The sequence below is a fragment of the Rhea americana genome, unplaced genomic scaffold (genome assembly GCF_003343005.1).
Source record: "Rhea americana isolate MKP2758 unplaced genomic scaffold, rheAme1 scaffold_1, whole genome shotgun sequence".
Taxonomy (NCBI): domain Eukaryota; kingdom Metazoa; phylum Chordata; class Aves; order Rheiformes; family Rheidae; genus Rhea; species Rhea americana.
The window spans coordinates 15,994,660-16,017,426 of NW_028185038.1; the positions used below are offsets into that span (position 1 = coordinate 15,994,660).

Sequence of the window (22,767 nt, forward strand, 5' to 3'; positions counted from 1 at the left end):
AAGTGGCAAGACTTTGCTCAACGGAGGGTGCTGTAATTTTCCATTCATAACTTGTGAGTGCTGTCATGGGCTGTAATCCATCGTGTTGGACACTTTGATCCKTCGAATGAATGACAGCGGGGCTCGTACTGCATTAATTTGGTGTAATTTTCACTTCAGTCTAAGGGACTTTCCAATATCCTGGTGGTTTTCAGGACTCATGATCCCTGCAGAGGGCTGTCTGCTGGTGAAAATTAATTAATTAGTCAATGCAGGTAGTAGGTCTGCTCCTTGGAAGCATTGCCTGCCAGTGGAAGTAAAGGTTCACCATACATAAAGCTATAAAATGCTTCAGCGGGTCCAAAATATTCTACCCATTCATCTCCTTTTGAAGGCAAGTTTTGATGGTATCTACTCGCTTGGAATAGCTGCTGGAGTCTCTTTCAAGCTAGCGTTCAAACACCAGGACATCCATCAAGAGGGAAATAAATGGGGGAGAGCGCAGCACAAAGAGTGTCGTGGGCAGTCCTCTTCTTGCAGTTGCTTTTATTAAGCAGGCGTATTCGCTGTGAATAAAGGAAGGAGAGAGCAGTTCATTATCCAGTGCTTCACTTTGAGGCTAATACTAATTAAAAGCTTTGCCTTCACTTCAGTGGAACCTATTCTTAGAAATTATGTAAATTAATTGGAGTTTTGAAGAGGAGCATATGCCGAATCCTAAGCAATTCCCTGCTGGCTGAGGGAACTGCAGCCCTGGAGCTGCAGAATGGTGTCAGGATCTTTTTTCTCCTTGTGCCTGCAGAAATCTAAGRCTGTTTCTGTAAGTCTGATGATTCTCTTCAAATACCTGAGGGAGATCAAATACGCAGACCCTGACCATTTGCTGGGGAGATGTGATACAAAGACTTTTTCTCCCTGAATGCGTTTCCATCTCAAAAGCGAYATTTAACACAGACTTTTTATTTCTACAACCCTTCCCCAAACAAACATACATTCCTGCTTCAAAGAGAATTTTGYCCCCCAAAAGGGAGAAGTACCTGAGATCCCATGAATTCCCCTTGGGAGTTCAGTCTTGCCTTTCCTCTAATGGGAACAATCTCTACATGCTACGGTGAATGAAGAGGAAGATTTGACCCTAGAATACAYAGTGCATGGAGAGAAGGAGATATGCTTTTGAAGTAAAATTGTTTTAAATATATATATTCTTTTTCCTGTGGATTATTTTTTCCCTTTGAAAAAGGCCAGAGCAAATAGAAGCAGCGGAACCAAAGAAACTGATTCATATAAAAATGAGAAGCAACATTGCTTAAGTATTTCCGCCTCAATCAACAAATCACTTAAAAAGTTGATGAAACTACTTGCATGTTTAAAGATAAACATGATTAAGTACTTTGTTGGATCTGGGCTTTTTATATATTGAAGGCGGATATGAGCATATATCAAATCCTGGATCTTTTGATGTGAAGACATCACTTGCTTCCAGATGTACATTTTGCAAAATAGCCTTTTCTTTATAACCTCACCCCAAGGATTAAGCCACTCCAAATGGAGATCCTGGTGCACTGAAAGAGGCAGCCTGCCTGTCCGGATGCATTCTGCTTTTGGTGGTTTGAGGTCTGAAGTTTTCCTAGCTTTTCAGTAGTAAAGATGGCAATTTTGATAACCCACGTCTCTGATAATATCTCATGTACTGTCCAATCTCTATTTACAAGGAGCCAGACTCTCTTTCATTATGTAGTCTTTTATTCCATGAAACATGCTCAGTGTAAAGCTGATAGAAATGAGTCTTGTAAAAAATGTAAAAATCCTTATCTCTGTTGGCGCCAGGAATACAGGTTCCCAAAATAGAAGCTGTCAAGTCTGCAGGTGAAGACGKTTCTTGGGGGAAGAAAGTATAATGACATACAACTGTGGATCAATACAGAATCATTTTAGAACGAGAATACAACACGTAGCAATGAATGTAGATGTGAATGACATTGCTAACCGCTTATCAGGTTTCTGCATGTATTTTGGATTTCAGTGTGTGTTAACAACATCTCCATTCGTACTTGTATTGGTTAATGGTTTTGCTGCTCAAATGAACACAAAATACTATTGTTACTTACTTTAGAGTTAAAATACCAGCTTGTGCGCCTTATAGTGTCCTGATGGTGTCCTGATGGGCTGAGTAATTTGATAAGATGTTACACAATAAATTGGTGGCAAATTATGGAGTCCAACCTAGGTTTTACCTTTGGCCTCCCAGCTGGAGGGAAGACCTCTCCATCTTTTGTACATGGAGACCAGCATTGGTGCTTAATTTCAATGTCCTACAAGAACCAGCAATCCTCCTATGTATATCAGAGCCATCCTGGGCTACTATGCCTGAGGGATCTTGGTTGCAGTCCTGACCTCCCCCACGCCTCTTTCAGGGTAGGAAGGCTGGCAGAGATCCCTCCTGGTGAAGAGATTCTGCCCAAGGGCAATTTTCAAGTAGCTGTTTCTCTGGACGAGCCCAGAGAGGTCCTCGCTTTGGTGAGCACAACACCCTTGATCACTGAGTTCAATTTAGATACTGCAGGTGAGATAGATGCAACATCGCGCTTGAGATCTGGTGGGTTTGGTCCTGCGGATCTGCTCTTCGGGAGTCAAGCTATCCTGGTTACCTCTTTTCCTGCAGCTGAGTTAGCGTGAAAAGATAACATTCAAACTCGTTGGAGTTTGTTTGAACACAGTTGTAGCTGGAGAGCAATCTGGTGATCAGCTAGGGGACAAAATCCAAGCAAATTCACTGCAGATAAAAGGACGTCCCCTTCACTGCGGGCGGTGCTGACACACTGTTCCTCTACCCTGTCTCTTCTCGCAGGACCATGCTGATTTGAGAAGCCACTTCTTCACTGTGGGGATGAAGCTGGAGGCGGTGAATATGAGGGAGCCRTTTAATATCTGTCCTGCATCAGTGACCAAGGTGAGCTCCTGGAAAGGAGTGCTAAAAAGGCTGATTAGGAACATCTTGCTGGTTTCTACCTCTTTTAGAAAAACGCCAGTGGAACTTCATTGGCTGGAGAACACATTGAAAAATAAGTTTTTTTTTTTTTTTTTAAAAAAAAAACATGGATATTTCCTCCACAGTGGATTGTTTCTGTCCTTCAAGCTTTACCAGGTGACTATATACGCACTTAGATCTGAAGGGGGTATGCTGCATGGCTGTCTACCATCTTTTTTAGAAGAGCATTTATCCTTAGCTTCCCTCCACACATACATATTTTTCCAGTATATCTGGGAAACCATATGAAATAAAACAGCTGGACGTASAATGTGCCAGGGTATTTAATACACTTTCTGAAAACCAGGAGTGRGGAAGGCTCTGGGGCATCCAGGATCACCTCCAGTTCCTGCTCAGCTATAKTCATACTGAGAAAAACCTCAACCCTCAGCTCTTTCCCTTGCCTCCAGTTTACCCATCTGAAAATGCCTTGGTCTGGTAGAAACACCTTGATGAAATGTGTTAGGTGAGAACGGATTGTTTTCAGTACTAGTCTGATTCAAGGACGTGGCTGTTTCAGCTTTCTGCATTTGCTAATGTTACAGCAAATTTAACTTCTGTGTTTCTTTTTCTCCTCCTAGGTTTTTAACAATCATTATTTTCAAGTGACCATTGATGACTTGCGATCTGAACCTAGCAAAACCTCCATGCTTTGCCATGCGGATTCCCTAGGGATCTTGCCAATACAGTGGTGCCTTAAAAACGGAGTCAATCTCACACCTCCCAAGGGTTCGTATGCACCGTTTTGATTTCTTGGTGATTTGTGGGCTTCCTCCAAAGGAAGCTTACCTGTTCTTACCGCCTTTAAGACCCCGTTGYTGTTTGCTTGAGAGCATCACACTAAATATCGCGAGCTGATGMGGCTCCATCGAGTCGCTGGAGCTGCTCCGGTTGGTGTCAGCTGGGGAACGTCTCTGCAAACGCATCTCATGGGGGGATCTGTGCATCTGTGTTTTGCAGGCTGAAGAAGGCTGTACCAATGTGTAATGAATCCCTGAAAAATGCATCTTGGGGATGCTTTGTTGAGAGAGCAGGAGGGGTATTAAGGGATATTTTTATCCCACAGTAATATCCACTCTGCCAAGAGAGAGGGTGATCAGTTGGGTAAGTGGAGGTTGAGTTCAGATCGCTGCTGTTTTGAGCTGTTAGTCTCATGTCAGAGGGCTGTTTCACCCTATTTTCCCTCCAGTCTCCATCTGTAGGACACTTCCCTACACCCAGGGGATGGAGCGTTATGTATTAGAGCGAGAGAGACGTGATAACGCATAAAGCTGACGGCGAGCAAATTTTACCGAAGGAAACACGGCGAATTTGGGTTTGGGATTGTCCTTGAGGTCAGGCAGAGCCGTGCCACCCGGCTATGCTTTAGCGTCCACATTGGCACAGCACTGAGCCCGAGCGAAGCTCCCGTATCTAAGCGGCTTCTGGATGGAAATCAGCTTGTGCCCCACCAGCTAAACTCCCAGCTGTCCGCCCCAGAACATGTGGACATTTCTTCAGCCTTCTCAGAAAGTCCCAGGCAAGGGGAAATTGCGAGCAGTGCTCGGATCAGAGCCAGCAGAAACAGCCTCTGACCATGGTGTTTCCCAACTTTGGCGCAGCCCAGTTAATTACTTGCCGTTTCAGACAACCACCTGTGGTGTCCTAGCAATATTTCTTCGCTTGTAAAAAGCGTCTGCTTTGTGGAACTGTGGATTTTTGAATCTGGCCAGTGTGTTGATCCTTTGCCAAAAAAAATGGTGTTGCTTGGGAGCAAAAAGAAATGCCTCAAAAAAAAAAAGAAAAGAAAAGAAATAACTTATGAAATTTTGTGCAGGTTTATCGTAATTCTGGGAAAAAAGCTCTGTTGCCAGTTCCAAGGAAATGAAGGGTTATTCCGACGTCATCCTAATGTTTTTGCTGACCGTAATTCAGCATCTGCTGGGCCTACCTCTGCGAGATTCAAAGTCCTCTCATGTGTGTCCAGCATGTCTTTTTAGCGCTAGTAATTTGAAATTCCTGCCAGTGTCTGGGAGCCTTGTGCATGCAGCTGCGTTCCATGTATCCATTATTTTCCTGCTACTTTTAGTGAAATAAATGTGCTCTCTGGATGCTTTATCTCTCTCCTACTTAAACTGGGTATTAGTGGTAATGCTGGTGTAAGCACTTGCCAGTAGTGAGCACAAAGTTAAAGCAGCGGGTGGGTATGTGGTGTGATGCCTTGGCTGCACTGGGCTCCTCAGACAGCGTACAAAGTTTCCCTTCGTTCTCTTGATCAAAATAAAGTTTATCTTCTGCTGTCAGATCCGAAGTTGTGGAGGGAAGCATAAAGAGGTAGCGAGTAAATGACAGGTATATGCACCCTATATATTACTGTATTTCTTTTTGTGCATGCGATGGCTGCGTGCCCAAGCTGCATCTTAACACTTTTGGTGTCAAAAGCCTTCTCCATTGGCAGAGATGCTCTTTGGGTCACTAGGGTGTGATCAGACCTCTGAGTGATTTCTAAATGATTTGTTTGAGAAAAGCTAGGTGGAAAGTGGCATGCATCCAAACCAGCAAAGCTCATTGAGGGAACCAGCCTGTTCGAAGCAGAATAGTATCAGTTTTGCATAAAGAAATATGCCTAATATRTATGACTGATACGAGAGAGCTGCAGTGCTGCGGAAGCGGGGATGGCTGTGGTGTGAGCTGGCTGCTGATGAGCCAGTCTGCGGGAGGAGGAGGAGATCCCACCGTTTCTGCCAAAGCCGCTCGGTGACTTTCCCTGCCCTCGGGTCTCCAGAATTGTGGATTCCAGCACRTGGCTTTTACCAGCCCACTGCTTCCCCAGTGCTCAGGTATTTCTGACCAACATCATCCTYGGCAGAGAACATGTCGATGGTGTTTGGTGTTGCCCAAATAGTTCTTCTTGTGAAAAGCAAGAAATTTCCATGGAACAGAAGATGACAATGAGACGCTACAGATGTTCTTTTTTCCCCCCACTTTTCTTTGCGAGAAAAGTTACTTTGCTGTCCTCTGGACTTTTTTCTTTTTTTTTTTTTTTTTTTTTTTTTTTAACTGTGGTTGACAAAGAGGTTCTGTGGTTATAAAACCAGTTGAGTTGATTTCACAAGAACAGTGTGGCAGGTTGGCATATTTGAGTTCCCAGTACTTTTTGTCTTCTTGCCTTTGTGTTTCAGGCCTTAGTTGAAGCCCTACCGTAGATGAGTCATGAACAGGAGGTGAAAACATTTGCTGCTAGAAATAGAGAGCAGTGTTTTGCTGTACAGTGCCAAAAATGAATACCCATTTACTGCTGCTGTATAAACATTGAACAAGCGCTGTTTGTATTTGTTAGAGCTGATTTATAGACCACTTCCCTTTAGAGGAGCGACCATTGTTCCTTTTTATGAGCTACTAAGGGGAGTGGGGGGGAACATTTCAGTAGCGCTACTCGTTGTAAGGTTTCCTAAGGAAATGCTGCTTCCAAATCCTCCAGTGCATTTGCACTGTGATATTTGCTTCTGATTAAACTACCGAGCTTTCCCATGCTGAGAGTTGAGGTAGCAAACACAAGCAGGTTTTGCATGTTTTGGGAGCAGTGCATGAATGAAGCAAGCGAAGTTTTGCACTTTATCACTTGGGCTGAGACGTTAAGTGTAACAGCGTGGGAAGGCCACGTGCTAATGGAGCTGTACGTTTGCATTCTTAGGTTCAGGGAAAAGGCTGCAGAAAGGTCCAGGCTTGTTTGCTGCCAGTTCCCCAGTACGCTCCTCTTGGAGCGATCCTTGTGGGGCTGCAAAAGTGAGTTATGGCAGACTCTGTTACTGTCCTCCGTGATTTTGTTCCTGCTGAAGTCTGTAGCCAGAGGTCTCCTACTGATTTGGATGGTGCAGGGCCAAGTCAACAGGTGGTTGTGCGGTGACGACTAAATAATATTTTTATACTTCGCTGAAACCGTGTCCACATACCTTTTTTTCCTGTCTGCTCTGCCAAGACTGTGTATAGCTTGCAATTTAGATCCAAAAAATGTCCATGGGGGTTTTAAACTAGAGGCAAGAGAACATGTAGAACGTGGGCAGGTTTCTGTATCTCTGATCCCTGGGTGATTTGATGTGGACCACTACAGCATAGATGTCTCCATCTGAGCCAGCMACCCCAGCTGCCTATAGAGTCACTAGAGAAACCTTCATGGACCGATTCAGTTTCTTCTGAAGRAGGACAGRGAAATCACATCTGGATGTGTCTACTTCTCCACTGACTGCTGAGCAATAGGCATTTCCACTGCAAACATCTGTGTTTGATCAGATGAATTTCCTCTGACCTGAAGTGATCTAGACTTCTCTGCTGGTTTTACGTGTCATCTTATTAAGCTGAAAACTATCTGGCAAACAAATAAATGGAGGGGAAAAAGGAGATGGAGAAGAGATGGGAAGAAAATACTATTTTAGCAATYGGATGTTAACGTATGTGAAAACGATGCAAGGATTGTTTTTATGAGAAATGAAGATTCTTTTCATAAATAATTATTTTTTTCTTTGTATTTCCCTGTGTCTCTTTATTACCTGTTTTCCTACCATTATCACGTTTTACTATCAGACTTCCATGCCCCACAGAGACCAGGAATCCTAGGAACCTCTGTGCTCAAGGTTTTGTCTTTCATTTGTTTGTCATGGGTGCAATCATTAAAATTAGAAGTTCGTCTTATCCCACATACTTGTATCTTGGCAGGATGCTTGAGTGTTTATTCTCGAAATCTTTATTTCTTTTTTTGACTCTGGGTGACTGATAGGCATATTCCCCTCCATATTCCAACCCTCTTTTCCCTGCAAAAAAAATCAGAATTTTCACTGTCCTAAAAGATTCATTCTCACATGAACTTAAGCGTCCCTTTTTGCCTATCAATGAAAATGACATTAAGGAATGTTCAGTGAGAATGAGTCCAAGCTGAAATACCAAATAGAGAGGTTGAGCTGGGAATTTGGCCTTTAAATGACTCCTGAAACTTTCCAGTGCACGTGGTTGTGCAATAATATTTTTGCAGCATCGTCTCAGGCCCTGAACAGGATTAGCACTCTTTTCTTTCAGGCATTGTAAAAACATAGGTTAAGAGCTAGCCAGAAAAAAAGAAAAAACCAAAACTCTGTCCCAGGAGTTTATTGCCTAAATACCCAGGTGAGAGCTGTAGAGGAGTAGAGCTCTGTTTTGTGTCTCTGTGTTGGCCCTGTTGTAGAGCCCCTGTAAGTCACTGTCGCCTCCGTCTTTCCCTAGAACCTAGGGGCTGAAAGGATCATCTGGTTGATGAGACTTTAGCCTAGGAGCTGGGAAATCTGGGTTCATTTTCCTGCCCTGCTCTAGGTTCCTCTATGACCTTGGATAAGATRTTTACTCTGATGGGACTCAACTCACGTAAGCTGAGCTGTTGGAAATTCAATCACATCGTGTCTGTCCATAGTGACTTAAGAGAGGAGAATTTATTCCATCCTAATGGAGGTTGGATGAATTGGCTTTTAAGTGTGCTGATCCTTTCTCTGTGAACTACTGAGGGACCCTTGACATCCAGTTTCAGTAGCCCCAACTTGTAGGTAGCTAAAGCAAAGAGAGGAGTCCATGGCTAGTCCCACCTGGAAAATGGAGACAGTAACACTTCTTTGCTTGATAGTTATGGCATTATTAAAGCCTGYAAGATGCTTAAAGGGAAAATACGGAAAATAAAGATCCTTAATTGCTTTTTAATGAAGACGTGGCGTTTGCCTTGATGTGTTTGGCAAAGATTACCTCTTCCATTGGGCTGCTGYGTGCCACTGAGCAGCTGCCCACCGCTCAGAGTCCGCTGTTGCAGTGGTGCTGCATGCACACATTGCCGTCAGCCAAAGGCGTTCCCTGAGGAGGGGGCRTCTTTTATGTGCAGGAGGACAGACTCTATTACGGGACCCTGCAACAGGCACGAAGCATTTAGCTAGTAGGGTGCTAGGACACAGAATAGCTAGTCTCTATCCCTTTTCTGTGCTTTGTCACTCCACGTTTCAGTCCCTAAGAGAAATGCAGAAGGTGCATGACCAGGGGCTGGAGATGTGTTGACGGCAGTTTTAGTGGTATATAGACAGGAGTCCAGAGCAGTTTGGGGAACTGGCTCCCATGAGTAGCATCCAACTGTGTCCCCTGGGGAGGTAGCTCCCCTCTGCAGGGAAGGCGAGCCAAATGGGATCAGTTGGGAGCTCACGGCAGGATGGAGTGGACCGGACACGTTTCCTTCCATCAGCGTCCGTTGTGTGGGTTTTCTTCTCTGGAAATTCAGGATAATAGCAATGAGCTGCCCCCAGGACCCGTGGGCCGATGCTTTCCACTTGACCGAGATGCAGCGGGACGTGGAACGCGCGGGGTGGTGGCTGACGGCGCTCCCTGTTTTGTCTTCCTGCAGGTTACTGTGGCCAGGACTTCGACTGGGCGGATTACCTGAAGCAGTGCGGAGCGGAGGCAGCGCCTCAGCTGTGCTTTCGAAACGTAAGCTCTGTTTTTCCCTTTGCGTGGTGCTTGCCCATCAGCGTGAAACAGGGCTGCTCGCCGCTCGGCACTAACCGGTGCGGCCRAGCCTTCAAGGAGGCTCCCCCAGAGCAGCGTGAGTTTGTCTTCAGATCTCCATCCCTGAAAGATTAAAAAATACTTAGTTTTTTCTTTATCTGATCCATTTAGATTATCAGCTCTTCACATCTCTCTGATTTTATACCATACCCCTYACAAGAAGGATCTGAGCTTACCCTTACAAATAATTCAAATGCTATATAAAAACCCCTTAAAACCAGATGAAAAAAATTCATATGATGTCACCTGGCCCTTTTCACTTGTTGGATGGTGTTTCTTATTTCCAGAGGGATACATTCAACTAAATCAAACGCACTTAAAAAATACGGTCGAAATTGCTGAGCTCAGAGTGTGAGGATAACATAGATGAAGCCACGTGGCAGCTCTGCTCTTTGGGGCTGTTCTTGTAGTTCCTTGCTACAGCAGCAGTGATGTGTGAATGAGTAGCACATCATTATGCTGTAGGCCGCTAAGATTTTGAGCTTCAAAAACAGTTTTTTGCAGGCTGTTTTCCAGCATTGGCAATCCAGCACGGCTTGATCGTACAGGAATTTACTGCTTGGGAAATGAAGCGGTAATCTAGTGCTTTTATTGATGCTCCCATCAACTGGTAGAAGTCGAGATCCCATCAATAACTCAGGCCAAAAATCAGCACAATCTTCTTTAGGGTTTTGCAAATACAGTGGTGTTGTAAAAGGTGGACCACTGATTCCTCCGGGAGTTTCATAGCCTTCTGCTAGACTATCGTACTGAGTTTCTGTGCAATTTTGGATTTGGAAGGAGAAGGTTTATCCTCACCTAGAGGTTGTGTGCTCCTGTGCAGATGTGCTGTGAAGGCCTGAAGACCTGGAGAGCCATGCTGAAGTGGGGAGAGCTCTGGGTGCAAATCCTCAGGCCGTTTCCTGAGCTCTCGGTCTCCCTTGGAGTTCACTGGAGAGATGTGAGATAGGGCAAAGCAGGTAGAGGGTCTCTCACACCATCCTTCTCATATGCAGTGTCTCAAGCAGATGCGAGTCTGGGGGACGGCCTGTTAGTGAAGGGCACAGTACACAAGACACCTGTCGCTTTTCCAGCAGGAAAAATTCTGCAGAAATTGTACAGTACTGCAGAATTTGGAGTTTCTCCCGTGGCACGTCTGAGAGCTGCAAAATGGTCAGCCTTCTCCATGCCAGCCCAGAATAGACCTTCAGTTAGCACTTGCATTTGATGCAGTCCAAGGCTCAGCCTCAGCTTCCTGTATCATCCACAGAGTCTCATTCAGCAATGAAATCAGAGTCAAGATTTCTTTGCCCCATTTCTTCTCCCATGCTATGCGAAAACCTTGAAGGACTTTAAGCTAAGGTAAAAGGCTCCGAGGAAAGATGGACAATGCTGCATCATTCCAATATACCATGACAGTCACTGTGTTTCCTCTCTTCTGCTGGCATCCCTCTCTCGTCTTTTTATCTCTTTTTCTCTTTAGTCAAGTAATGGATCTGTGCTCTCAACGCCGGCAGCCTTGAAAGCAGACTCTGTGCAATATTCTCCAAAGATTAAATCAGGTCTAAGAATATTCCTTTTTTTTTTAAGGGAACATTCATCAGATGAACATGTGTCTGTTATGCTTTCAGTCTCGATAATGCAGTTTTCTGTGGAGAGATGCAATCTTGCCGTTGTCGCTCGTGCAGCCTCCCTGGCTGGTTGGTCCGTTTGTTTCGTGGCTGTGAGTGGCTCTTTGATAGAAGGCTCATTGCGAGCAGATCTTCCACGCAGTACGGCCAGACGTGGTGTTGGAAGTGGATGTGCCGTAACTGTTTCCCCGGGGGGGATATTTAACAGGGAGAGGCAGTTATGAAAGGGATTGATGTGACCAAATGCTTAGTAAAATAAACTCCCAGCTAACTGTTTTGCCATTGATTCTGAATAAATAGCCTCCGGCACCGAACTGCAATGAAAGGAGCCGGTGTGATGATAAATGACATTTCCTTGTTAGCTAACGTAAAAAGGATTTAAACAAACTCACCGTGCTTTTCCATAGTCCTGCCTATCAGCAGCTTTTACAGGGTGAAGCTGATCTGAATGCTGGGCAGAGTTTGGAACAGTCTAAGAAATGTTTGAGACTAAAACCACATTTTTGGAAGGCCTTTTAATGAAATAAAAKGTTGGATCTAGAAGTATTCAGTGTCGTGAATAGCTCCCAGTGATGGGTGAAGATGGAGTGCCGGTGGTGCTAGGTGCTGTAGCAGGAAGATCCTATTTAAATTTGGCGTCCAGTTGCTCACAGGGAATTGCTGGATGAGAGAATGGTATCATTTGGAGTCAGTGACAATTGTTACTCATCTGAATTATTATTAGGAAGCCAAAATTGCAGCCAAGAAAGGGAATTCTTTTGCGTTACTCTGCTACATTTTAGGGATAGTGCTGGTGGGGATACTGGGAAGAGGCTGAGCTTAAGTAAAGGGAGAGGGGACACTGGAAGGGCAGAGAGGGCAAGGATGTAAGTGGGTGACTTGGGTAGCTTGAGGCTTGGCTTGAGCAAAAGCATGAGATCACTGGCCTTTGGGAGGTTTTGGAGAGGATTGTAAGTTCTTGGAGGTCCTTTGAGCCTGAGATCATCTGCAACAGCTGGAACCAGAGGCAGTGGTTCATTGTGTTGGTGCTGAGCCATCCTGGCTTGTGGGGTGCAGGAGGGACTGGGACAGCCTTCTGCAGGGTTTTTTCAAAAGCACATTAGCCTAAAGCAGCTGTTCCTACATGATTTGAACTGCAGCTTCTCTCAGGCTCCCAAACTCTTCATAGAGCAGGAGCCAACATATTCTCTCAAGCTCACGAACCTGCATTTTAGTCTTAGTTTATTCTTTGGCTAATGACTCCTCCTTTGGGTACCATTGCTGTAACACCTGGCTTGGCTTTGCCTTCACAGGGGCAGAAAGGAGGGCAGTAGGGGCCTCAGGCAACCTGTGAAAGATCTGTTTCTTTGGTACTGCATATAAGTGTACAGAAATACTGCTGTGATAGTAAACACAGCCAGCTCCATCTACACCTACCAACCACCTGYGTGGATGGAGTTACTTACTTAGAGTCTTCAGAGAAGGACCTTGCACACTGAGCTTAAAATTGCCCAAGTGAAAAAAAGACTGCTTGAATAGGTTACTCAAATATGTCAAGCATTAGTCAGCCTGGGCAGTTGTGTGAAGAAGTGAGTCACTGCTTCTCTAGTCTCAGGCAAGATGGAGCGTTTTCTTTAGAAAGTTTCTACTAGCAAAAGAAGAGATATCCAAGCAGACCAGATCTGGGAACCCTCTTTATAATACYGCATTGCCAACAGTGGCCAGCAGTTGTGTCACTGGCCGCGGTCAACATTGCTTCCTGATCTGTTGCTATCATTTATTGTTCTTAGAGGTGTCCATTTAGAGTCTGGATGCCATGGTAAATTATTTCTGAGCCAGTAGCTTATTTAAAGTCATTCAGTGCTGCAGCGCCATGTTTCAGAGTTGGCCTTTGACTCTTTCAGACATCCTTCAGCCGTGGCTTTACTAAGAACATGAAGCTGGAGGCTGTGAATCCCAGGAACCCTGCAGAGATATGTGTCGCTTCTATCACCTCAGTAAAAGGACGGTTAATGTGGCTTCACCTCGAAGGTATGTGCTGTAAAGGCTTCTTGTCTGCTTTGTACAATGGTATGTGATTTGATCTCTTTAATTTTGTCCTCCATCCTCTGCCCATTACTGTTTCCTCCAGCCTTGTTTTTTTTACACATTAATCAATAAGCTAAGTTTTTAAGAATTACCTTCCCCTGCTCTCCCCCCATGAGGGAGCCACAAGACCTTCCTCCACCTTCCTAACCATATGGACTTCAACAGTCATCTCTGCTGATGGTAGAAACCTTCTCACTGCCATCACGATGGATCTCRCTCCTAGAGATGGACATCTGCCGTATTCAAGCAGCTGAGAATTCCAGTGAACTTCCCAACATGCACTCCCTTGGTTCTCCTGTCCCCCTGCAGCAATCCCATCCCTTCCTTCCTCTTCCTTTCCCTCCTTTCCTTCCTTTTTTTCTTTCTTTCTTTTTTTTTAACGTAGATCCATGAAATTTTTGCAAGCTGTGCTGTTCCTCGCCTTGAGCGCTGCATCCCTCCATCCTTTGGCAGTGCTACTTTCTTGAGCTAGGAGAGCTCTTGCAGGCAGTAAATCCCTAAGATTTTACCAAGTGGTCATCCCACAGAGAACTCTGCTACTGTACAGGTAGTATTAGGAGAGTGTTGAAAATCTATCGGGGTATAACATCACTTCAAGACTTCTAGTTTTGCCTTTCTTGAAATCAGGTTTTGATGCACTCAGTTTGGACCTGGCCTTGCTCTTCAGACATTGTTTTTCAATTCATCTGAGCAGAAACTTCTTAAATAAGTATAAATTAGAATAACACAATGATTTTCTTGCTTATTGCTTTAAAAACAGCATTATTTAGAAAGCCAGAGRGGACAGAAAAAGGCCCTCTGTAAGTATAATACACAATGATAAAGTAAAGTTGTAATATGTACCAACATATTTTAACTTTTGTCCATCAAGATAATACATTATTGTTTGAAGCTACTGGCTTCTGCCTGATTTATAGCTCAGACTGCTGTTGAATTTGGACACTCTACCCAAATATGTTTTGAAGAAATGTGCAAAAAGAGGAGAAATAATTTTGTTGTGGGCGAGACACAGCATGTCTGAACAATGGTTGTCCTGGATGTTCAAGTACTTGCACGGTAAAAGCACAGCCCCATAAGGATGCATTGAAGATCAGGGAGTGGCTTTGTCTACGGTGGATACAGGAGCTTCAGTTTGCATCTGGAATCAGTGGTAATTAGTCCACATTCCCTACAAATGCAGTATGCTGCTTTGCTTTCTCTGGAGATCTATGAAGATATCAAAGGCACTTTTGGTGGACCATAGTCCTGCCCAAGGCCAAACTCTGTAAGATCTGTATATCAGATCTGGGCTGCTGACCCCAGACAACATCTTGCTGCAAGTCMGATTGGGTGCTGGAATCTGCTTGGATTGATACCCACCAGCACTAACTCGGACACTTCTCTAGAAGTTGAAAAGCCCTGKCTGTAAAGGATCACCCATGCAAGGATGCTGCCTTTGAGCCCTCATCATGGGGAATATTTTTAGTGAGCATTTAGGCAGTGAAGACTCTTGCTGTCATGCAGTCTATATTTGATAGTGATAGTGATAACCCCCAAGTGATTCCTTGGAGTTRTATTTGCTATCTATGTTGCAGAGGCATATTTTGCAACCGAGAGAGTAGTGCATGTTGTTKKTATCCTGAACTCCTAAAAAGAGGAAGAGATGGGGAGGACCARCTGGTGTAGGGCTCCAGGTTGCAGCAGTGCCCTGCAGAGAGCAGMATCAAAAAGAARTAGAGCCAGTCTTCCTGAGCTGCYAGGAATGGCACCTATATGGGAGGAAGGAACAGAGCCATCCATCTCTTATCTRAAGKCTCAGRGGATCAGTGTTTTGGCTGATGAGTAATTCTCTAAAGCGGACTAAAGATGGGCTGCTGTCAAGATCATTTCTGTTACAGCAGTGTGAACCCTCATTCTCATAGATTCATGCCAGCTTATTGTGGCTCTTCCAGGGGAAAACAGTTAGGGAAGGGGTTATTGGGGATATGTACGTACCATAGCCAAGCACAGGATTTCAGGAARGGGCATATGTTCTTTATAGGGTTCGGAGTATGGGGTGATGGCAGAGATCCCATAAGAGCTGAAGTCTCCTGATCTGCACWAAAAGCCGATCTCTGGGCTCTGCAAGGAGCTCGGCTGCCAGGGTTTTGGAGCCAGGAAGGCAGTGAAAGCCAGACTGCTACTAGCTGTATTACTTCAGCCTCACCTGGTAMAAGGGAGTTACTCTTTCCTGTATTATCACGTTGCATTGATCATAAAAACCCAAGAAGTATTTCTGCATCTGATAACATGTGATGAGGTCTGTGCAAGAGGAAAGATCTCTAGTCAGAGCCCTTAAAGTTAACAAAAACACGCRTGTGTAACCCAAATTACCATACCTGTGCTAACAGCAGCTAACTCTGACGTGTAACAGAGACAGCTAKTCTGCGGAGCTTGGCTCTAGAAAAGCAGTGTTATGCAGCAGACAAGGATCTCCCCGTGGCTTGATGCTGAATCCCCTCCTCAGACCTTTATAATTCCATTGCTACCAAAAGAGAGATTCCTCCCCATCAAAAAGTTGGCAAGTGAGGGCTTGAGGCAAAATCACTTGAGCTGCATTGCTGTTGCTGTGGAGCCCTGTGGTTTAGGGTGGCTGCAGTTTGGCTTCTGAGCTCCAGACATGAGTCTGGATGCAGCAGGGGTGGAGAACACAGGGCAACTGGACTTTTCTTCTTGTCTTCAGGMTAGAGTTAGCTAATGGTCCTCGACAGCCTGGTCTGGATGCTTAGCAGAGAGCAGAATCAAAAAGAAATAGAGCCAGTCTTYTGRCTCTTCTCTTYGGTTAAGAGTAGTTAAAATCTGGAATCCACATTCGTCTGTTGTTGGATTTGCACCCACCTTCTTGAGGATAGTGGCCCATTGTGGCAACTCTTCTTCAATGGCCAGGTTCTTCACTTTCAATATTCAGCTTTTGTAGAGCTTGGGAATCCTTTATATTTTTTTAAGCTGTAATATTTTAAAGCCTTGCCTTCAGCAAGGCTTTTGACACTGTGTCCCGTAACATCCTCCTAGATAAGCTCAGGAAGTGTGGGTTAGACGAGTGGACAGTGAGGTGGATTGGGAACTGGCTGAAAGGCAGAGCYCAGAGGGTTGTCATCAGTGGCGTGGAGTCCAGTTGGAGGCCTGTGGCTAGTGGTGGACCCCAGGGCTCAGTACTGGGACCCATCCTGTTCAGCTTCTTCATCAATGACTTGAATGAGGGGACAGAGTGCCTCCTCAGCAAGTTTGSTGATGMTACCAAGCTGGGAGGAGTGGCTGATACCCCAGAGGGCTGTGCTGCCATTAGAGAGACCTGGCCAGGCTGGAGAGTTGCGGGGAGAGGAACCTCCTGAGATTCAACAAGGGCAAGTGCAGAGTCCTGCACCTAGGSARAAATAACCCTMGGCACCAGTACAAGGTGGGGGCTGACCTTGTGGAGAGCAGCTCTGCAGAGAAGGACCTGGGAGTGCTGGTGGATGACAAGTTGACCATGAGCCAGCAATGTGCCCTTGTGACCAGGAAGGCCAATGGTCTCCTGGGGTGCACTAGGAAGAGTGTTGCCAGCAGGCTGAGGGAGGTGATCCTGCCCCTCTCCTCAGCCCTGGGGAAGCCTCATCTGGAGTCCTGTGTCCAGTTCTGGGCTCTCCAGTCCAAGAGAGACATGGGGGTACTGGAGAGAGTCCAGCATTGGGCAACGAAGATGGTGAGAGGGCTGGAGCATCTGCCCTATGAGGAAYGGCTGCGAGAGCTGGGCCTSTTCAGCCTGGGGAAGAGAAGACTGAGGCGGGATCTTATCAACGTGTGTAAGTACCTGAAGGGAGGGTGTCAAGGGGACGGGGACAAACTTTTCAGTTGCCCGTGTGACAGGACAARGGGCAATGGGCAGAAATKGAAGCACAGGAAGTTCTGCCTGAMCRTGAGGGGGAATTTCTTCCCYGTGAGAGTGACGGAGCRCTGGMMCAGGTTGCCCAGAGAGGTGGTGGAGTCTCCTTCTCTGGAGATGTTCAAGGCCCGCCTGGATGCAGCCCTGTCCACCATGCTCTAGGAGACCCTGATGAGTAGGGAGGTTGGATTAGATGATCTCCGGYGGTCCCTTCCAACCTTACTGATTCTATGATTTTCAAAGTGGCTCAGTGTTCACTAAACTCTTGTGCATTATGGTCAGTAGGGAATGCTGTTTCTTGGGTCTTTAAATCAGCTAGTCCTCCCATATCCTGTATGGGGCCAAGGAGGAGGATGCACGCCCCCATCTCACTCCCTTCCCTTCTTCTATTTCTGCCTGACTTTTGTCTTCTAATTTTTTTAAGTGTGGTTTTTGCAACTTGTCATAAAAATCCTATGTGCATCTCTTTGTCTTTTGAGTTCTGATGTATCGGTGCTTTGCACTTGTTTTATAGCTCAGTACTGGGAACTGAATGATCAGTAGTAAAAGGGAAAGATGCAAAATACTGCAGAAATAAAAAGAAAAGGTATCTTGGCTGCTGCTGGAATTATATACTATACTATAGTAGGAACAGAGTCAGGCTAAAACTAAGCATATGGAAAAAAAAAAACCCCAAACCAAAAAACTGCTTGCAGAGTTGTAAAATAAATGTGGTTTTAGTCTACAGCATGTTATTTTGACTCCATTAATACACTATTATTTGTAACTGATTATTTGTATTCCAGTAGCAACAAGACACTCCAGCTACCATGGGAGCTCCGTTGCTCAAGTCTTTGGGTCCCACCATTTATCATGGCTCTGTCTGAAGCCTTCGTTGTTGTCTTCCCTGTTTTGCTATTTGACGGCCCAAATGGCAGCCGTAAAACAGGCTGCAGTAGTTAAGCAGCATCGAGTTAGACGTGAGGGAACATTGCTTAATAAATCACTCTTTGTACAGTAGCAAAACTCTGTAAACTTCAGGGCGAGCATTTAATGAGCAGCAGTATAGTTCCCCCGCGGTGGTAAAGAAGCACAGGGCYGATACAAGGCTTTGCGCATCCCATCACTTTCTACTACTTTATTACTCATCATCTGCATTGTTAATTTTTACTGGTTCATTTTAGTTTTTAAAGCTGAAACTTTCTGCTTTGAATTTATGCAAGTTGTAATGTACGCTTACTGTGCACACTAAGAATTTGAGGAAAGCTTCCTTGTTAATCACTTCTCCAGAGAGATTTTCCATAATATTCTCTTTAATCTTTTTCTAGAAATGCTGCTGTGTCCTGTCCATCCTGTAAGATTCGTAACAGGAGATGGAAATTTTTCTCATCCTATTTTCAGTGTCCATGTTTTCTGCTTTTCCATTTAACCTCACAAGTCTCATGGACRTTTCTTGTTGTGGGAAGACAGCAGTGTAAAATGCAGCAAATAATGAGTTTCAAACAAGCTGTTTTCTGGTTATATGAGTGAGACCAAATGGAGCAGTTAGATGTTGGAAGTAAGAAGGCTGGATTATGAGTTGTCAAAGGGAACAAGCATTGCCCCTGAGGCTAGAGAAGATATGAGTATGTTCTACAGAAGAGGCACAGTGGTGTTGCAGGATGAGAGAATAAACATCACGGTGCTTCCATGGTCATGAGAGTGGCTGCAGTCGTAAATTTTAAAAATGTCACGTCTCTTATTGTTTATACGCAGGAAAGTASCTTTGATTTGTTTGTTGGGCCAGAACAGCTCCACAGAACTGTTGCGGTAAAGAAAAATGTGCATTTTGTGGTGAGTTGTGAAGTTAGATGATGTTTGCCTCCTGGAGAGTGCAGCTTCCATAAGGTTTAAGCTGGGCAGTGACCACTTGGTATTTTCGGATGGAGGGAAATGGTTGTTAAGGGGAACACTGGCTGCTAAAAATCTCTCTTTGCGTTGTGGCTTAGCTGCTCATCGTCCTCAAATGGCAGGTTATGTTCTCTGTCATGTGGCTTCATGCTCCCTTCCCCATATCCCAGTGAAACAGGGAATATACCTTCAAGGTGTGACGCCTGAACAGGATGCAGGGCTATGCATTACTGTGAAGACATCCGTGCGTCTCTGCAGACTGCGTGGTCATCGTTTTCTACAGCATTTCTCCAGCACCAGCACCTATTTTCAAGCCACCTTTGGGTTTTTGCATGATCTCACACTCCCAAAACACAGGAAGTTCATTACTAGCCACGAGCCTCAGCCAAATGCTGCAGCTCAGCCTGGATATTGTTCCCAACACAGAGTTCAATTACTGTTTCAGTTGTACTGCAAGCCCTTGACGACCATTCATTAGCGGGAAGTTGACTATAGTCATCTAGCTGCTGCATTAAGCAGGAAGCAAAGATGCTATAAGAGATGCAAAGGTGAGAGTACTGGAGGGGAAGCGGCTGATCTGTTGGTCTCCTTTATTAGGAGATTGTCCCATGCTGTGGCTGGAGCCATGGATCTTAGTGTGGGAATGGCAGGTTGGGGTGAACTTCCTGGCCAGGCTGTGCCAGCACAGACAGACTTGAGTTGGTGTAATTAAACAGTGACTCAGGACTCACAGTTGGTCCCAAAAACCTTCGAAGCCTGCAGGAATATTTCCTTTTGCTTCAGTAGGCTTTGAGTGTGACCGACAAAAGCCAAGACAGGGCACTGTCTTCTAAGAGAGACTTAATCACCAAACTAGAGGAGATTGGCTCTAGACAGAGATTTTTCGATAGGATTTTGGAGTCAGCGTTGTGCCGCAGATCTTAGTGAATCCATCCAACTTAGGATTTTAACGCTGCCAGTCTCTTGTGCAATCAGCTTACTTTGCCTGTCCAGTGAGGAGTCCTAGCAGAAGTCATGGCATCTCTGAAGTGGCCATCTCAGACCTTTAAAAGCAGTGACTCAAGGGTAGAGCTGCACAGACATGCATCAATGGGGCAGTGGGTGCTTAAGAGCGTGTCCCATCAGCTGCTGTTCTGGTAGAACACGTGTGCATGCTTGTACCAGTATGAGCAGGCCCCCAACTGGYGTCTGCTAGCTTGCTCATCCATCTCTACTCCAAAACAAAGCTGTCGCTCAGGGTGTTGCTTTGAAAGACGTGGGGAAAGTCATTTATCTTTGACCTTTTGGCTGCTTCACTGTGCACTCTTAGTATGCTTCTCATATGAATTTTCTCTGGAATCACAYTGCACTGCAAATGCAGCAGCCTTATCATTGCTGTCTGTGCCAAATTGAAGATGAAATGATGCCTGATTTTGATGCGGGGAAACAGATTTATTTTTACGGGTTCCATCATTTTGCCTCCCTTGGTTTATGATGGATATTTGAATGGCACTGAGCTCAGTATTCCCATGTCTAAACTGCATTATAAATTTGTGATTCTAGGTTTACAGATGCCCTCTCCAGAATACATAGTTGATGTAGAGTCTATGGACATTTTCCCAGTTGGCTGGTGTGAAGCGAATGCTTACAACCTAACTCCACCACACAAAGCTATTTGTAAGTACATGAGGATTTCAAGCAGAATAGATAGTGTTTCAACTGATTTATCGGGGAGTTTGTCTTCTGTCTATAGTCCAGTCCTTGAAGCTACCAACCTAACCAGTAAGTGGACTAGTAATCAGTCTGTAATCATACTGTAATAACTAATAACAAACTTAATTACTGACCCAACTCCACACCCATGGTACTGCCTAATTTGTACTTGTCTGTGTGGTCAGTCCCTYTGAAAATAGGATTATTTGCTTTGGGAAAGGCTGCTGAGTGGTTTGGGATTGCCTGATGTGGCTTGTGGGTTTGTAGTGGGGTTGTAAGCGTGTGAGTAGGGTTTGTGGTGCTGAGCTGCATTCCTCAAGCAGTGCTCTTGAGCGTCTTTACAGCAGAGCACAGGCTGTCTGGGACACGTAGCAGAGGGGACAAATGGACAGGTATAGTGCAGGATTCTCCAAAGCGGGGAAGTGAAATAGGAATGCAGGACCAGGAATCAGGGGAAAAAACGTATACAGTGTATAGAGGTCATCTAGGTGCTCCCTCTCCAAGACAGGATTAGCTCCACCTAAAATGAGAAGTGTTCATGTGGCCTCCTGTGATGGAGTCTATACCTCGTCCCAGGTGATGCATCCTGTTATTTCGCTGCTATCATCAGTCCAAAGATTTTTCTAACATTTAACTTAGCTCTCTTTTGACACAGATAAGCCTGTCATGTCTTCTCCTATCTCCAATGGGTATGAAGACCAATTTCTTTCTTTTCCATTTTCATTTGAAGGCTACTCGTGACTGTTCCCTGGGTACAGTGTAGTCCTAGATGAGAGGAGAACTGTAGGTTTCTGGGAGGGCCCAGTCCAGCCCATAACTCAACTGAGAGCTCTGGAATAATTCATCTTGAGCTTGTACAACAGGACTGAGAGAGGGGTGGGACATCGCAAGGAGATTCAGGGCTGCTCTTCACAGTTGGCTTTCCACCAGGGAGCAAGGTCACTGGCTAGGACAGCATGGACCTGGCTTGTGCCAGAAATGCAAAACTAGGCTAGCAAAGGAGGAGCTGAACCCGCAAGGGAGAGAGACAGGCTTGAAAATCAGGAGTGCAGGAAGGGAGAGTGACCACAGCCTTGCCACGGCCCCGGTCAGGGCTCACCAGCCGAGATTTGGTGGCTTGATGCTCTCCCGTTCCTCTCAGAGCCCATCCAAGCCTGATCTCAAGCCACCAGCTGAAAAATTATCCCCACTGTTTATATTACTTAACATCTGAAAGGCAAATTTTAAAATATGTCAGCCCTTTTGAAGAGTTAAATATGCTTATGTTAAAAATCAGGCAGCCGGGCCTAATTTAGGAGACTACTGCTATGGCAACATTATGCAGCCTTATCGCAATTTATAGCTGAAGATAAGTTATGCTGGAGGTAATCATGCTCGTAAAATATAATCTTATCCATATGTGTTTCTGTTTAGAAAAAAATTTGTGTTTTTATTTTAATTTTTTTTGTACAGATCCCATAAAACACAATTATTAGCATTCTGGAGGAAAGATTAAATGTGCTATTACATCTTTAAAGCAGGTTTTAATGTAGTAGTGACTTACTTAGAAAAGATGACAATAGTAATTAAGTACCATTTAATTCTGTTAAAAGTTATTTTATAGTTGGTGCATTTTTGCAGCTTTTTTATATTAAGGGTGTGCTTTGTAGGACAGAGGACCACAAAACTATGTTTTCTTCTTTTTTTTAAAATTTTTGCAGTACGAAAGAAGAGAAGGATTGCAGTTGTGCAACCAGAAAAACAGTAAGTTTGGGGTTTTTCTAGGGTGGTATTTTTACAGTGATGAGCCAGGTCTGCTAAGGGAGATAATATGCAGCAGCTGAGTTGCAGCAGAGATAGCRTGGGGGTTCCTTTAAATCTAAAATATTTATGAGCATATTAGAAGCTTTTTGTAATAGAAATTTCTTACTAGTTGGGACAGTGTAGCCAGTACCCAGTCTCTGGTGGCCAGGAAAGGATGCTTAGAGAAGCATGTACCTGGAGGACATTTCCTTATCTACCCCTTCCAGTTTCCAGAAACCAAAATTTCAGGGACTTGAGTTAGCGAGTGAAAATATTTGCAGTTTAGAGGGCAAAGTCACACCGGCTGGAGTGCATTT

General features: G+C 44.8%; 1 protein-coding gene across 1 annotated transcript in view; it reads left to right on the forward strand.

Annotated features, from left to right (window-relative positions):
• SFMBT2 (Scm like with four mbt domains 2) overlaps positions 1–22,767 on the forward strand; it is a 111,051-nt gene that overhangs the window by 64,682 nt on the left and 23,602 nt on the right. The window contains exons 8-13 of the mRNA XM_085299567.1: positions 2,828–2,929; positions 3,589–3,736; positions 9,390–9,472; positions 13,044–13,170; positions 20,519–20,632; positions 22,369–22,411. Coding sequence (XP_085155693.1) covers positions 2,828–2,929; positions 3,589–3,736; positions 9,390–9,472; positions 13,044–13,170; positions 20,519–20,632; positions 22,369–22,411 — 617 coding nt within the window. The remainder of the gene's footprint in view (positions 1–2,827; positions 2,930–3,588; positions 3,737–9,389; positions 9,473–13,043; positions 13,171–20,518; positions 20,633–22,368; positions 22,412–22,767) is intronic.